The sequence below is a fragment of the Heteronotia binoei genome, chromosome 6, assembly GCF_032191835.1.
Source record: "Heteronotia binoei isolate CCM8104 ecotype False Entrance Well chromosome 6, APGP_CSIRO_Hbin_v1, whole genome shotgun sequence".
NCBI classification, from domain to species: domain Eukaryota; kingdom Metazoa; phylum Chordata; class Lepidosauria; order Squamata; family Gekkonidae; genus Heteronotia; species Heteronotia binoei.
The window spans coordinates 97704900-97721486 of record NC_083228.1 but is presented as its reverse complement, the minus strand read 5'-3'; the positions used below and the strand labels follow the sequence as shown (position 1 = coordinate 97721486).

Here is a 16587-nt window from a genome sequence, read left to right as displayed (position 1 = left end):
TATTTGACCTTTCATTTTTAGCAGAGTTGGACTTCCAGCAGATGTCTGGCGAATTGAAATCTCCCATGATCACTGTGTCCCTTCTCTTGAAGAACTTTGCAATCTGTTGTAGGAGTATCTCATCCCAAGTCCTCTACCTGGCTTGGTGGTCTATAGCAGACCCCCACCATAATATCACTGTTATTTCTTACTCCTTTTATTTTTACCCAGAGACATGCTCAGATTCACATATTTCCTCACAAGTATATACCTTCTTCACATATACTGCTATGCCTCCGCCCTTTCTCATTTGTCTGTCCCTTTTAAATAAGTTGTACCCCTGAATCTACTTGCTCCAGGCAAGTGGCCAAATAACAAGACAAAATCAAAATGCTCCAGAGAGCTTTCCCAGATTTTAAAAAGACTAATTCTACATAATGAAAAATAGTTCTCGATGTTATGAAATTTAATGTAACCCATCAGTGTTCTGATTTAATTCACAGAATATGTGAGGTTACAAACAATAGGAGAGAGAAATTTTACCAGTACCAAGATCATAGACAGATGTTTTCTATTGATCAGTTTGGTACATCACATTGAATTCTACAACTCAATATAAGAAAGATATTTATTTATTTGTTTATATGTTTGTTTATGTGTTTATATCACATTGAATTTACAATTGGAATATAGGAAAGGATTTTTAAAATTTATTTTAATCTTCTGACTTCTAAGGACTTCTTGGAGGCTTTGAACTGAGTAATTAATTTGGACCAGAAAAAATGTCATAACTGAGTCTCCTTAAATCAATGTAGTAATGTACATATTAAAGCATTGCATAGTAAAATCTTCAAATTCTACGTAAAAATTACAAAAACAAAACACAAAACCCCCACCCAGTGGTGCATGGTTTGTCAGTAACCTGGAAGTATTTGTGTTCCATGTATGAAGGAAGGACAGTAATGGGAGACCTGTGCCATTGATCTCTGGGAGGCAAGGATGACTCTCTTCCTTTGACTTCTAGGTCAAAAGATCCAGTCCCAGGGATTTGTTATGAAAAAGTCCTTGTGATGGAACCGGCCCGATTGTGCCTTCAGACCCGGTCCCGTCAGCTCCCTATTGAGTCGCCAACTCCTGGAGGGAGCTATTTCTCCTCCTGCCCCTTGGGCTCGCTGCCACCACCTGCTCAGTCCCGGGGTTCCGATTGAGAGGAACAGGACTCCCAATCCCCCTCTCCAGCTGTGAGGCCAGGCCTCCAGGTCCTCTGCCACCCTGCACTTGGGTTTCACAGAGACCTCAGCACTTCTTTGGGGCCCCCTGGAGGATTGGCACCTTATCCAACTGCATGCCTTCCCCCTTCTTACCCGGGGCCCCCTTCTTAACACAGCGTGGTCTAAAGCGGTCTGGGGATCTATGTGGTACAGAGTTTGACTGCCAGCATTTAAACAGTAAAAATATATTTATTTAAAAAGAGAAAGGGATAGGGAAAGAAAAACAAAACAAAAACAGTTGCATTTACAAAATTAGCACAGCACAGCCCAACACAGCAAACAGCATAACAAAGAAAAGTTGATTATAAACGCATCCGGCTGGCCCTGATCTACACTTGCCCTGTCTTGTGAATTACTTACTTAGTCTGCCTGCCTGGAGGCCTCATTTTCCTGAGCAGGCCTCCCCCACAGGCAGGAGCTCACCGGCAAGCAACCTCTCTTCCAGAGCGCCAGCTCCCAACTGAGGCTCTCTTCCTGCCTAACACATGGCAAGAACAAAAGCACTTCCTGCCCCTCTAGGAGATTTTCCCCCTAGCGTTGTTGGTTTGGTTCTGGAAGGGAGGGGGGGTGAAGTGAGAGGAAGGCTACAAAGCCTGCTGAGGGATTTACTGATCCCTGCCACTGAAGCACCAACACTCTAAGATGGTGTTTCTCCACAGTCCTCATGAGCACTGGGGACTCAAACAGCTGTGCAGTAAGCAAAGGGGCTTGTGGTGGGGGGCAAGGAGTCTGTCAGAAGAAGCTATCCAAACAATTGAGTTCTATAATTAACAGACTAAAATCAGTTCAGAAAAGATAGCAAGAAGCTGTCGGCCTATGTGGCAGATGTGGATTTGCTACAATTTGAGAAAGAGAACATGGTATATTTAAGGAAAAGAAGTGAAGGGGAAAGGCAGGAAAATGAAACTTCTGTCTTTTTTATTTTACTGAGTTGCACTAAAATATAAATTGCAGCTATTTTCCAAGGTAGCAGGTGCTCTTGATATTGTAAACCTGTGATCATCAGTCTAAAATGCATTTAGCAAGATACCAGCAAGGCATTTTTTTTAGCCATTTTAGAAAATAACGCTGTTGCTATTTTTGTTTTCAGACAATTGATAGGAAGTGGGTTACTTGAGCCTATTTCCTTAATGTAGTTTTTCCTCTGTTATACATTCTGGCTTGTTACTGAAGCTTCCGCGTATTCTATTAGCATTTAACTTCATATTTGTGTGTGTGTGTGAAATAACTTTGGTCTTATATCATTGGGGAGAACTTCAGATATTTTTTTTTCATATGCCCAAACCAATCTAAAACATGCACATCAAATATAATCATTCATAAAGCAAGTGAGTTTTCTCCAGATGTTTAAAAGAAACAAATCTATACTGGGAAATTCTTCCAATCTGGGTGTTGAGGTAGATGGGGAATTAGGATTTGGAAATGGCTCTTATATGCAGCTGGAATGCCATGACTTTCGAAGCGCAGAGCAACATTCTGCGCTCCTGCTTCACAGCATATCTACGAAGTCCTGTGGAATTTTGAATCATGTCAAATGTCTGCTATGCAGAGCCTCCTACCCTTACATGGCTGACAGATCACATATAGTTCTTTCCTTTTCTCTTTAACACAGTGAAAAAATCCTGTCGGACTTTGCTCTGATTCAGAGGGTTGCCACTTACATGCAGTCTTAGCTTTACATACAATGAACATTTGCAACAGTGGGTAATTCTACGGTGATTGAAAGGATGGATCCAAACACCCACTGTGATCCTAATGGCCAGTGCATGTATCTTTTCAAATGGGCAAGAGTTTGATTCCTTTTGTCCTCCTTAGGTGGTAGTACAGAACTTGGCCCAAAGAGTCATTTCCTGCATTCAACACTTGCAAGTTCATTTATACCATTATATCAACTTAAACCCTATTGAGTTGGAGAGAATTTAGTTCCATTGGGTAGCTTACAAGGCAACACAGAGTTAAGTATATTTAATGGTAAAAGGTGCAAGCTCCAAGTCATTAGTGACCCATGGAGTGACACCACATCATGATGTTTTCTTGGCAGACTTTTTGTTATAGGGTGGTTTGCCATTGCTTTCCCCTGTCGTCTACACTTTACCCCCAGCAAGCTGAGTACACAGTTGGAAGGATGGAAGGCTGAGTCAACCTTGAGCTTCCACTGGGATCAGACTCAGGTCATGAGTAGAACATGGACTGCAGTACTGCACTCTGCACCATGGGGCTTCTCTAAGTGCATTTAAGCCAGTTGAAATAAAACCCACAGTGTGTCCAAGTTTGAGGGGAAATAATGGAAATGTATTCAGTGAATGTTGTGTTTTGTGTCCACTCACTGCTGTCATAGTGCCCCCTTGTCTTGAAAAAGGCTGCTCCTCTGACATAACTTTGCTATGGTTCCTAAGATTTCTAGTTACCAGGCTCCTACTTGGCATGGCACAGTCTTCCTTACGGCAGAATGAGCTGTGTCTTCTGTGTTCCTTGCTGTTGCATTCTGCTTGTAGTCAGGGAGGGACATCAACATCAGTGTGCAGTGGAGTGGTTGGCTGCCTCCATGTATGTCTGTTACAGTGCATTCTTACATGCTACTCTATGATTGGTGGGTGTTGCCTGTGTCACTATGGTTTAGTGTGCCTTTGCTATCCTCACAGTTCTTTGGAGCTAGATCTGTCAACATTTCCTTTCTTTTCCAAATCTGCATTGTGTTGACTTCCAAGGCTCAGGTGTGAGCTGCTGTACCTGAACTGGCAATGTTATGGTTCAGGTGGTAGTTGTTGAGACTGAAATCTCAGTTTTATTTGAGGTTATTTTCAAATGGATGCAGTAAGTAGAATTTTGCCTTCCCCCATGTAAAGAGGTTCACTATCAAATCTTGAAAACAGGTCTGGGGTGACAGATAATCTTGTTATGTTGCTGTATGATCTGAATAAAAGAAAATGTTTTCCCTTTTGACTCTCTTTCTCTTTCAAATACAGGGAATTAATTAAGGCAAAGATAAGGGCATTGAATTCAAAGTTTGTACTGCTCATGTGACAGTCTTTTTATGATGGCATCTTTTGCAGCTAGGTAAGGATAACATTCAGGCTCTGTCCTCTCCAGCAAATCTTCCCAAGAGAAGTAAGGATTGTCTTGAGTATGCAGTACAGACTTTTGGGAAATAGTCACCTATGCAGGCTTGCATGTTTTTCTACCAGTTCAGAAAAATCAGTCACAACCCCCCCCACACACCCCCCCCCCAAAAAATACTCCCCATCCAGTGACCAACCTTTGCAAAAGATTGTGAGACTGAAATGGACCAAAATGTAAAGAAATGCTGAACAAATGCAGTGGATTAGCAAATGTGCCCAGAGCTGAAATGTATTGAGTCTAAATACAGTGAAATGAGGAAAATTGTGAGCTCTGTTATATGATTTTATACAACTGAAGTAAAATGGCTATGTGCCTCTGAAATTGCCAATCCATTTAGAGAGAGGTTTCCTTGGGTCTTGAAAAATTAATGAACTGGATTTAATGTAGTAGAAAGCAAAAGAATGTAATGCTCGCCAGAGAAGAAGGGAGAAAAAAAAATCTCTTGAACTGAATAACAACTTTGGGCACACTGTTTCCTTCCTTGGGGAGCAAATCTGCTGAAAAATGGAAGAAACAGCCCCCAAATGACTAATAGCACCATCATAGATGAGGCGTAAATGAGTTTGTACTGAAGATAGTCTGTGCTATTTATAATGTATTTATACCCCATCCCTTCACCTTATTCTAGATACCCAACATAGCTTGCAAACAACTTAAAACAGTACAGAAAACATCTAAACAGTAAAACCACAAGTCAGCATAGTAAAATTGGTTATTGGACAAATGTCACAAAGCAGTCTTGAGCCAAAACCAAGTAGATCTCACAGTTCAAACTCCAGAAGCCCCTAAAAAGGATCATTTTCATCAGCAATCAAAATAGCTTCAAAGAGAAGCCCAAGCAGTCTTCATGGCTGTACACTAATTAGAGAAGAGACACGCTTTTTAAAAAGTGTAACCAGTGTAGGTTTCCCATTCACGTTAAAAACATTTTTACTTGCCCTGGAAATGGCAGCCTGTCAAGATGTTTCTGGGCCCTTACCCCACCAACCACAATTTTCAAAAAATTTTAAAGGCATGCCAAGAAGAGTGCATTATGATAGTCTAGTCTGGGTGTTATCATGGCAGGGCGTTTTGTGTAGCAGGAACAGTTTTGCATATTAGGCCACACTCCCCTGATGTAGCCAATCCTCCTGCAGTTTCCAGTAGGCCCTGTACTAAGAGCCCTGTAAGCTCTTGGGAGATTGGCTACATCAGGGGAGTATGGCCTAATATGCATAGGAGTTCTTGCTATAAAAAAGCCCTACATAAAAGGATCAGCAGCTATAGCCAGATTCAGCTTTTCTTGGAAGAGGCATAGCTAAACCCTCAAAAGGTGGTTTAAAAAGGTATTTTTGGCCTTCAACACCATCTGCATCTAGGAACAGCGGTAGATCCAGAAGGACCTTGAAGCCAGATGCCTGGATTTTCAAGGGGATTGTAAAACCCTGTGCATAGAAGATAAAACTCCCACATCTGTGTTTTGGACCCATAAGTTTCACTGAGAGCCACCATCATCCATCACTGCTTTCAAACAATAGTTCATAATTCCCCCAGCTTCCCTGGGATTGAATGGGAAGAAGGGAATTATTTTAAAAGAATGGGAAGCATACATTCGTTGGACTTTTAAAAAAGTGTCTCGCTTCTATTGTTTTATTAACCGTTACCACAAACACTCAAATGTACTTGTAGGAATCTGTGAAAATATGCTACATTCTTCTCTTTATTCAGTTTCACTTAGAGTCCCACCAGCAGCAATGAGACAAGTGACATCTTTAAGACCCACAAAGTTTAATTCTGGGTATAAACTTTCATGTGCAGGCACATGAAAACTTATGCCCAGAATTAAACTTTGTTGGTCTTAAAGCTGCCACTGGACTCAAACTTCATTCTGTTTGTTTAGACCAACATGGCTACCTACCTAAAGCTAATGGGGCAGTTTGTTAGCAGATGGGGGTTCTTTCTAGAGTGCGTGTATGTGGGGGGGGGGTAACAGATGCACTGGGGCTCCTGCTTCAGTACTGTGTAGGCTCAAAACTGCTGAGTGGATTGCGGTATCTAACAAATGTCATCACTCATGCTTGTGTAAGGATCCCACTATTCACTCAGGAGCAAGTGTACAAGTGCTGTGCATCAGTTCTTATTGGCTCTACCACCTCCTGACATCATTCAGTAGGGGCACTGTTTCCCTTCCTTTGCTGAGTGGCAGAAACTGATAGTGTGGCAGCAGTCTGTTGCATGATGAGCCATTACTGAATGCAAGAATAATTAATTGGGGAGTAGGAATACAGTTCTGTGCGTCCTGTGGCTTACCTCACACATTGAAGGTTCTCCCCAGCTTTTCAGAAGACAGGGAAGCTAAATGCAATGTTTTTCTCCTTACCCCTTGTATTGTGTCTGCTTAATTCAAGCATCAAGTGCCATATAAAGTGTCACACATGGGTATGCCCCTGGGTTGATGCTGCCTTCCATTGTTGTACAGGTCACTTTTGGGCCTCAGAATGAGAAGGGAGGGACTCAAATGCACCCATGTTCTCTGATTTCCCCAGCTGGAAGGCCTTGCTTCAACTGTGAGCCTCAAACTCTCTTTCTCCCCATCCTGCTTTCTCCTTGAGCCTCCTTTTATGTCTCCAGACTTCCTAGTCAACTTCCCTGACTTTAAAGCTTCCCTGACCTAAGTCATTTGTCAATCTGCCCACCTCCCCAGCCAACATCTCTTAAAACCCCAACCCCACCTTCCCATTTCTTCCTTACTGTGGGTCAGGCTTGCCCTATCAGGCTTCTGCTGATGCCTCATTCCAAGGCCTGTCCATGAGTCAGTGTGTGGGCCTCCTGTTACAAGCTTGTTTGTGTCAGAGAAGGGACTGTGGTTGTGTCCATCATCCTTGTGAGGCTGTAGGTTGGGTGGCTTTGTGTGCCACTTTCAGGAATGGCCCACCATCTCACCTGCCTCCCCACAGCCTCCCTTTCTTCAGCGGGTCTTTTGCTGGCCCTACTTCTGTTGTCACTTGGCTTTCCCTAGGGTCCCTTTTTGTTTCGACCAGTAGCTCTCTGCTGGTCTCTAGAGACCCAGATGAGTCTCTATAGTTGAGGGTGGGGTCAGCTCTTGGGTTGGTGTGAAGTCCAGGGCATTCAGAGCTGACAGCCAGGGGGAGAATTGCAACCCCAGACATAAAGAAATGCCAAATTATAGGCCACTAAAGCTAAAAATGGTCAAATCTAGGGGGGGGGGGGGGCATTCATATGAATACTGTGAAGCCCAGGCTAGCTTGATCTCCTCAGATATAAGTCATTAAGCCAGGTGAGCCGCGGCCAGTATTTGTAATGAAGACCTCCAAGTAATACCAGGGATGTGATGCAGAGGCGACAATCACAAAGCATCTCTGAATGTCTCTTGTCTTGAGGAACCCATAAGTCAGCTGTGACTTGACAGCAAAAAAGGAGATATTTTTAGTGGAGTCTGGGGACTACTTTCTCAGAACTTGTAGGTGGAACAGATGCTTAGTCTTTAAGGTGCTACTGAACTTCTGTTTTATTTTAGTACAGACAACAGGAAAAATATAAACAACTATCATTTATTGTAGCACTCTTAGCTCATGGAGGAAGCTTTCTTGTATAAAAAGGTCTTGCTCAATGCATTCAGAAGGGTAATGGAAGATTCAGTTTTCCCACTGTTACAAAATTACAAGCTTAATCATAGAGCAGAGCCTCACTTACAGAGCTTAAAGCTAATAGGAGTTTGACATACTGATTCCTGAGAACTTATTCAGAGGAATAAACAGTTCTTAGAAATTTTTCTACTGAGACCTAGTCTATAATGCTATAGAGTGAGGTACAGACTCCTAAGAGAGTAGAATTACAGCTCATTTTCAGAGAGCCAGTTTGGTGCAGTGGTTAAGTGTGCTGACTCTTATCTGGGAGAACCAGGTTTGATTCCTCACTCCTCCACTTGCACTTGCTGGAATGGCCTTGGGTTAGCCATAGCTCTGGCAGAAGTTGCTGTGAGAGTCCTCTCAGCCCCACCCACTTCACAGGGTGTCTGTTGTGGGGAAGGAAGATAAAGGAGATTATGAGTTGCTCTGAGATTTGGAGTGGAGGGTGGGATATAAATCCAATATCTTCTTCAGACTACAGAGATCAGTTCCCCTGGAAAAATGACTGCTTCGGAGGGTGGTCTCTGTGGTATTGTACCTCACTGAGGCCCCTGTCCTCCCAAGACTCCATCCTGAAATCACCAGAATTTTCCCAACCTGGATGTGACAACCCTGCCCTCCTTGCTGGTGGCTATTTTAGGGGAACCTGGCAGTCCTATAAAAAAGTCCAACTTCAGGCAGCCTGAGTATTGCTGCCATATGATCGTTATTTGCTCTAAAGTTTTTCTAGTTTGACCTTTCCCCCCACAATTTGGTTTTTGTTTAAGAAAACATAATCTGGGGAACTGAGAGGAATTAAATATTGGGTGGGGAATAAACAATTAGGAGGTCCCCCTCTCCAGTTATATTTTGCCTTACAGGGGCAACATTGGTACTTTTGGGCTTGAACAGGCCAATTTCAGCAATCGCTTCTGTCTCCCTTCTTACTCTCAGCCACACTCAACATCGGGAAATTATGAGGGCTTTTTTTCTGTAGAAACAGCCCATCAAGAACTCATTTGCATATTAGGCCACACCCTGACATCACCACCATTGTTTTGCACAGGGGGGGTTGGTAGAAAAAGCCCAGCAGGGACTCATTTGCATATTAGACCACTCCCCCTGACACCAAGCTAGCTGAAATTGCACTCTTGTGCATTCCTGCAAACCCCCCCCCCCCCCCCAAAAAAAACCCTGGACATTACTGAGCATGCTCATTCCTCAGCAGGCGCTTTGGGAGAGGTTTTTAATGTACATACTATCATTTTCCTGTGTATTCAGTATAAGTTATTTAAAGAAGGCATAACATATCATTCTGAACTGATTCCTGAAGAGGAACATGATTTCAATATAAAATATAAGGAATCCAATGCTTACAGAAAATTTCTGTAACCTTTCCACTCTACTTGCTTGCTTATATATGTAAAATCTATCCGCTAGTGTGACAAACCCGACTTCACATGTCCAAGTTTCTAAGCATGCTAACATTTGCTAAGTTACTGTTGAACTAAAAGCCATCTTATTCATTTACTTATTTAATTAATTCATACCCCACTTTTCTCCCAAGTTGGAGAAAAATAGGCTGGTTCTATCTTGTTGTAACTATGAAATGCTTGATAAGATATTTATGCACTATGGGATTTTTTTAAATGATATAACATAGTAAATATACAATTTATTTTTTACACAAACAATTCAGATTAATCATTATTATTTTAATCAATCAATTAATTAGGATAATAGGGACCCAAAGTGGCTTAATGCATCATTCTCCAATTTATCCTCACAACAACAGCCCTGTAAGGCGGATTAGGGCAAAAGAAAGGAATTAAGAGAAGCAAGGTGATTTTGTTTGTTCTTAGCTGTTCCTCTGATAAGGAGACCTGTTCTTATCATACAAATTGTCTATGTTTGCTGGGCTGGCAGAAAGATGGGCTGTTTGCATTTGTGTTTAGGGACTACTTCTGTTTGATGTGGGGAGGCTGAGCTTGACTCTACCATGTCTCCCTTGCCAGCGTTTTGGTTTCTGGCTTTAATCAAAACCCCAAGGCCATTTGAAGCGTAGCCAGAAAGCACCTTGCAAGTTGAACCCTATCTAATTATCTGATGTGTGTAAACTCTGAAGGCATAAATCTTAGTCACCAGAGCTATGTGTTTTTATAAGATTCCCTGGTCCAGTGACAGACAAAGCAAAGAAGGGCAAGATTGATCTCACAGTGATTTTTATAGATGCTGCACCACACTTCGTAAACTTTGGATTTCTCAAGGAGATTCTGTAAATGGCCTCAGTTAATAAGGGCAAAGTGACTTGTTCCTTTACAAATATGTTGCAAAAATCCCCAGCTGTTACAAGTGCATCATAAAAGAGGGGGGGGGGGGTGAATAAAGAAATTAAATCATATGAAAGGCTGCGGACTAAGTGGGAGAAAAACTGAAAGCGAATGCCTGTTGGTTTCTGGAGGCGTAGAAGCAAGAGCAAGGCCGACTAGGTGATAAATTAAGAGACGGGAAAGTGAATCATGCTGTAAATATTGGCAGTAACCCTCCCTTCTCTTGCTCTTTGTACTTTATAAAACTGCCTGCTTGCTTTCTGTGTTCTCAATATCTGATGGCACTGGATGACTTTTTATCTTTAGCTTTGGCCAAAACTTCTTGGAGGACATGCTTGTTCAGAACGATACCTTGAAGATTTTAAAATCCAAATAATATAAAGGTAGCCATCCATGTAAACATAATGTTTATGAAGGTGATGTCACTGTAGGCTTGCCAACTGCACAGGGGGAAACTGTATGTCAAAGACTGCAGTCACCAGTATGCTTCAGCTCTCAGGAAGGAGGGGGGGGGAGTGTTGATTTTGTCCCTTGGGGAGAGGCAGGCAAATTAATCTGGCCTTGCCAGAAGGGAGAATTGCCATTTCTGTACATGTTAGACTAAGAAGTTGGCTGCCAATCACAGTGGGGTCTTATTTCATTCTGTTTCAGAAATTGGCAGTGTCATACCATCAGCTGCCTTCCTGAAGTGGTCATGGAATTAAACAATTGCACCCTGTTTACTGCAATGTGTGAGTGTCTGCAGGTGGGAAGCAAGGCAGTGAGGCTTGCCTAGCAAACCCATGCAGAGAAATAAAATGAGACAGATTTTCCAACAAGTTGCTACATGGGCATGCTTATAGGTGCTGTCGTAAGCTCTCCAGGCCAGCTTGTTAAGAGGTTCTCATCAGAATTAAAAATTGCCTTCCTCAGTTGGAGAGCTAGCAATCAAGTGCTTTTTGGCTGGTTAATTTCTCTCCTAGGGCTAAATGGACATTATTTGTTCCTTTTTTCAAAAATGACCCCTCCTCCCTAGATCTGGATACTGAATAAATGAGGTAGCGATTTATTATCAAGTCCTCTACCGATAACACACCTCCTTCCTGCTTTTCCCCCCTTTCTTCCAAGCTTGCAAGATTGGATACTACAAGGCCCTCTCGACAGATGCTGCCTGTGCTAAATGCCCGCCTCACAGCTTCTCCATCTGGGATGGCGCTACCTCTTGCACCTGCGACCCAGGCTTTTTTCGAGCAGAAAATGATGCTGCCTCCATGCCTTGCACTCGTAAGTTGGAGTCCTTTATTTATTAATTTCCCTTCTTCCTCTTGCTGTCTCAATAATTTATACATGATACACTCCCTGGAGATGTGCATCCTGCTATGAAAAGTGTCTTGTTGGTGACAGGAACATTCAGTTACAATTCCCTTTTAAACAAGTCAACACAACATGTCAATACCAGGTTCCCTCTCCTGGTACACAACAATGGGAAAAATGAAGTTTGCAATTAAGTGACAGTATGTAGGTCAGCAGAGAGAATCAGAGGCTCTGCTTTCACTTTTTGTTTTCGCTTTGGTATCTGTGTTGTACAAGAGGCTCAAAGCTGCACTGTGATGACATAATGAGGAGCAGTAATAGCCATGCATTTCTGAGATATAATTCGGAACATGAAGGGAGAATGTTCTGAAGAAAACTGAGTCATGGAAATGCTGATTCATGGCAGCTCTGACAAGAGGGTTCCTCTGCTTTTGGACCTTTCAGATAGTGTAACTATCTTGAAACTTAGCAGTTAGGAAAATGAAGTTATTCTTCAGCAAACGCTAGATGGGCCATGTTGCCTTTTGCACATTTGTCATGGGTTGAGCAACAAAGGGTGTTTTTACTCTTGAAAGCTTACCCCCCCCCCCCAATATTAACATAAGAACATAAGAGAAGCCATGTTGGATCAGGCCAGTGGCCCATCCAGTCCAACACTCTGTGTCACACAGTGGCCAAAAAAACCAGGCGCCTCAGGAGGTCCACCAGTGAGGGGAGGACGCTAGAAGCCCTCCCACTGTTGCCCCCCCCCCAAGCACCAAGAATACAGAGCATCACTGCCCCATCAGAGAGTTCCAACGATACGCTGTGGCTAATAGCCACTATGGACTTCTGCTCCATATGTTTATCTACTCCCCACTTGAAGCTGGCTATGCTTGTAGCTGCCACCACCTCCTGTGGCAGTGAATTCCATGTGTTTATAACCCTTTGGGTGAAGTACTTCCTTTGATCCGTTCTAACCCCTCAGCAATTTCATGGAGTGTCCATGAGTTCTCGTATTGTGAGAAAGGGAGAAAAGTACTTCTTTCTCTACTTTCTCCATCTCATGCATAATCTTGTAAACCTTGATCATGTCACCCCTCAGTCAACATTTCTCCAAGCTAAAAGAGCCCCAAGCGTTAAGCGTTTTAATCTTTCTTCATAGGGAAAGTGTTCCAATCCTTTAATCATTCTAGTTGCTCTTTTCTGTACTTTTTCCAATGCTATAATATCTTTTTTTTTTGAGGTGCGGTGACCAGAATTGTACACAGTACTCCAAATGAGACCGCACCATCGATTTATACAGGGGCATTATGATACTGGATGATTTGTTTTCAGTTCCCTTCCTCATAATTCCCAACATAGCACTGGCCTTTTTTATTGCAGTCGCACAGTGTCTCGACATATTCCAGTTTTAAGCCAAGTTACTACTTTAAAGCCCAGACCGGGATACCTCAGGCTAGCCCCGTTTTCATATTGTTGGTTTCTAAGGTGCCATTGGGTATAAATATGTGTTCTCTGGTCTTGTGAAATGTTTTGCTGAGGTATCAGAAGATATAACTATAGGAAGTGCTGTAGTATCTTTTAGATATGTTCCTTGTGTTCACAAGATCATTCCCACAAACTGTTCAAATTGTAGTCATCATATGTTACTTAACTATGTCTTTACGTCATGTATACCCTGTCTTTCACTTCAGTGGAGACCCAAAATTGTTTGCATTGTTCTCCACTTCTCCATTTTATCATCACAACAGCCCTATGAGGTTTGCTAGGCTGACAGAATAGTGTTTTAAACTTAAATCTCTCAGATCCTAGTCTGATGTTCTAATCAATAATGTTTGCATGACTCATTTTGTTGGTGTACTAGTGAATATCAAGAGAGGTTTGGGGTTACATTGATCAGGGCTGAATTAAATATGAAGAAGTCTCTTTCTATAAACGGTTTAAATACGAGTTAGATTGGGACATTAAAATATCCCAGAAACAAACTGAACTGGGTGGCCTCGTCACTCACTCAGATTGCAGAGTTCACCAAGAGAAGCGACACAGTGATCATGGGAGAGTTCAGTTACCCAGACATCTGTTGGAAGTCCAACTCTGCTAAAAATGAAAGGTCAAATAGATTCCTGACTTGTCTTTCTGACAACTTCCTTTTCCAGAAAGTGAAGAAGGAAACAAGGAGATCTGCTATCTTGGATTTGATTCTCACAAACAAGGAAGAATTGATTGAAGAAGTAGAAATAGTGGGCACCCTGGGCAGTAGTGACCATGTGATTTTGGAATTTTCAGTTTTAGTAAAGGGAAAAGCTATACATAATCAGACGTATAGGTTGGACTTCAGAAAGGCAAACTTCGACAAACTTAGAACTATGATGGGTAAAACCCCAAGATCAGAAATACTTAGGAAGAAGGGGGTTCAGAAGGGGTGGGAGTTTCTTAAAAGTGAAATACTGAAAGCACAATCACAGACGATTCCTGTGAGAAGAAAAAATGGAAGAAGCCTAAAGAAGCCGAGTTGGCTCTGTAAACAGCTCTCTAAAGACTTGAGAAATAAAAAAGACTCCTTTAGGAATTGGAAGGAGGGCCTTATAACCAAGGATGAATATAAACAAATCACCAGTGGTTGTAGAGAAAAAATTAGGAAAGCTAAGGCTCAGTATGAGCTTAGGCTGGCCAAAGATGCTAAAAACAACAAAAAAGGGGTTCTTTTCTTATGTTCAGAGTAAGAAAAAGAGCAAGGACATGGTAGGCCCAGTGCAATGGCAGGAAAGTGAAATTGTAATAGGTAATGAAGAGAGGATGGAACTGCTCAATTCTTACTTTTCCTCAGTCTTCTCTCCTGAGGAAAATGATGCTCAACATGGCAAAAATAGAACATATAATGAAGACATGAAGTTCTAACCTAGGATCAGTGTAGGAGTAGTACATAAACACCTAGTTTCTTTAAATGAAACTAAGTCCTCAGGGCCAGATGAACTGCTTCCTAGGGTTCTGAAAGAGATTGTGGATGTAATTTCTGAACTTCTGGCTAGTATTTTTGAGAATTCTTGGAGAACAGGAGAGGTGCCAGAAGATTGGAAGTGGGTGAAAGTTGTCCCCATCTTCAAGAAGGGGGAAAAGGAGGATCCAGATAACTGCCAACCCGTCAGCTTGACATCTATCCGTGGAAAAGTTTTAGAACAAATCATCAGTCAGTCTTGGAACATTTAGAAAGGATGGCTGTGATTACTAAGAGTGAGCATGGGTTTCTCAAGAACAAGTCATGTCAAACTAACCTGATTTCTTTTTTTGAGAAAGTGACTACCTTGCTGGATCAGGGGAATGCTGTATACATCGTTTGTCTTGATTTCAGTAAGTCTTTTGATAAGGTTCCACATACTATCTTTGTTGACAAGTTAGTAAAATGTGGTTTGGATCCTGTTACTGTTAGCTGACAGATCGCACCCAAAGAGTGCTTGTGAATGGATGTGCTCATCATCTTGGAGAGGAGTGGCAAGTGGAGTACCTCAAGGATCTGTCCTGGGCCCTATTTTGTTCAACATCTTTATAAATGATTTGGATGAAGGAATGGAGGGAATGCTTATTAAGTTTGCAGATGATACTAAATTGGGAGGGGTTGCAAATACAGCAGAAGACAGAAACAGGATACAGGATGATCTTGACAGGCTGGAAAACTGGGCTAAAGCCAATAAAATGAATTTTAACAGAGATAAATATAAAGTTCTGCATTTATGTAGGAAAAATCCAATGCATAGTTATTGGATGGGGGAGACGTCTTAGCAGTAGTATGTGCAAAAAGGATCTAGGGGTCTTAGTGGACCACACGCTGAACATGAGTCAACAGTGTGATGCGGTGGCTAAAAAGGCAAATGCAATTTTGGACTGTATTAACAGAAGTATAGTGTCCTGATCGCATGAAATGATGGTATTGCTTTACTCTGCTCTGGTAAGACCTCACCTGGAGTATTGTGTTCAGTTTTGGGCACCACGTTTTAAGAAGGATATAGACAAGCTAGAACGGGTCCAGAGGAGGGCGATGAAGATGGTGAGGGGTCTGGAGACCAAGTCCTATGAAGAAAGATTGAAGGAGCTGGGGATGTTTAGCCTGGAGAGGAGGCGGCTGAGAGGTGATATGATCACCATTTTCAAGTACTTGAAGGGCTGTCATATAGAGGATGGTGTGGAATTATTTTATGTGATCCCAGAAGGTAGGACCAGAATGAATGGGTTGAAATTAAATCAAAAGAGTTTCTGGCTCAACATTAGGAAGAACTTCCTGTCTGTTAGAGCAGTTCCTCAGTAGAACAGACTCCCTCAGGAAATGGTGGGCTCTCCTTCCTTGGAGGTTTTTAAACAGAAGCTAGATGGCCATCTGACAGCAATGAATATCCTGTGAATTTAGGGGGAGGTATTTGTGAGTTTCCTGCATTGTGCAGGGGGTTGGACTAGGGACCCTGGATGACCCTTCCAACTTTATGATTCTATGATTAACTCATCCAGTGTGGATTGAGTCCATGGCAGAGAGAGGATTCAAACATAGGTCTCCCATATCCTAGTTCAACACTCTTAATTGCTACACTACACTGGCTTTCACACCACTTGGTTGACTTAGCCATGTAAATTGCTTTTAGAACTGTTTCTGTTTGGGTACAATTTCAGCGTGCAGTTTTTCAGTTTATTATAGACAGTCTGCAAACATACCAATTCTTGCTCAAATGTTATCTGCATACCAGAGTGTTATTTAGTTGTTACAACTCACTGGCTTCTGAAAACACTCCATAAGCCAAAGTTGATGATTTTAAACTGCCACAGGGCAAGGCCTGCTGTGAAATCAGTCTTTTATATATTTTGAGGAAAAGGCTAAGAATCTATTATAGTGACAATTTTTTGTAACCCTCACACCACCTAGTGTTATCTTTTGCCTTTTCCTGAACTTTCTTTCTTATATGACAATGTCAAGAACTGGTATATAGTTCAGGTATTGCTTGCTGGTGTATTTTGCTTATT

The 16587-nt window shown here is 42.1% G+C and overlaps 1 protein-coding gene across 1 annotated transcript in view; it reads left to right on the top strand.

Moving 5' to 3' along the window:
• Positions 1-16587, top strand: part of EPHA4 (EPH receptor A4) — a 253169-nt gene that overhangs the window by 88438 nt on the left and 148144 nt on the right. The window contains exon 4 of the mRNA XM_060242183.1: positions 11416-11571. Within this exon, the coding sequence (XP_060098166.1) occupies positions 11416-11571 (156 nt within the window). The remainder of the gene's footprint in view (positions 1-11415; positions 11572-16587) is intronic.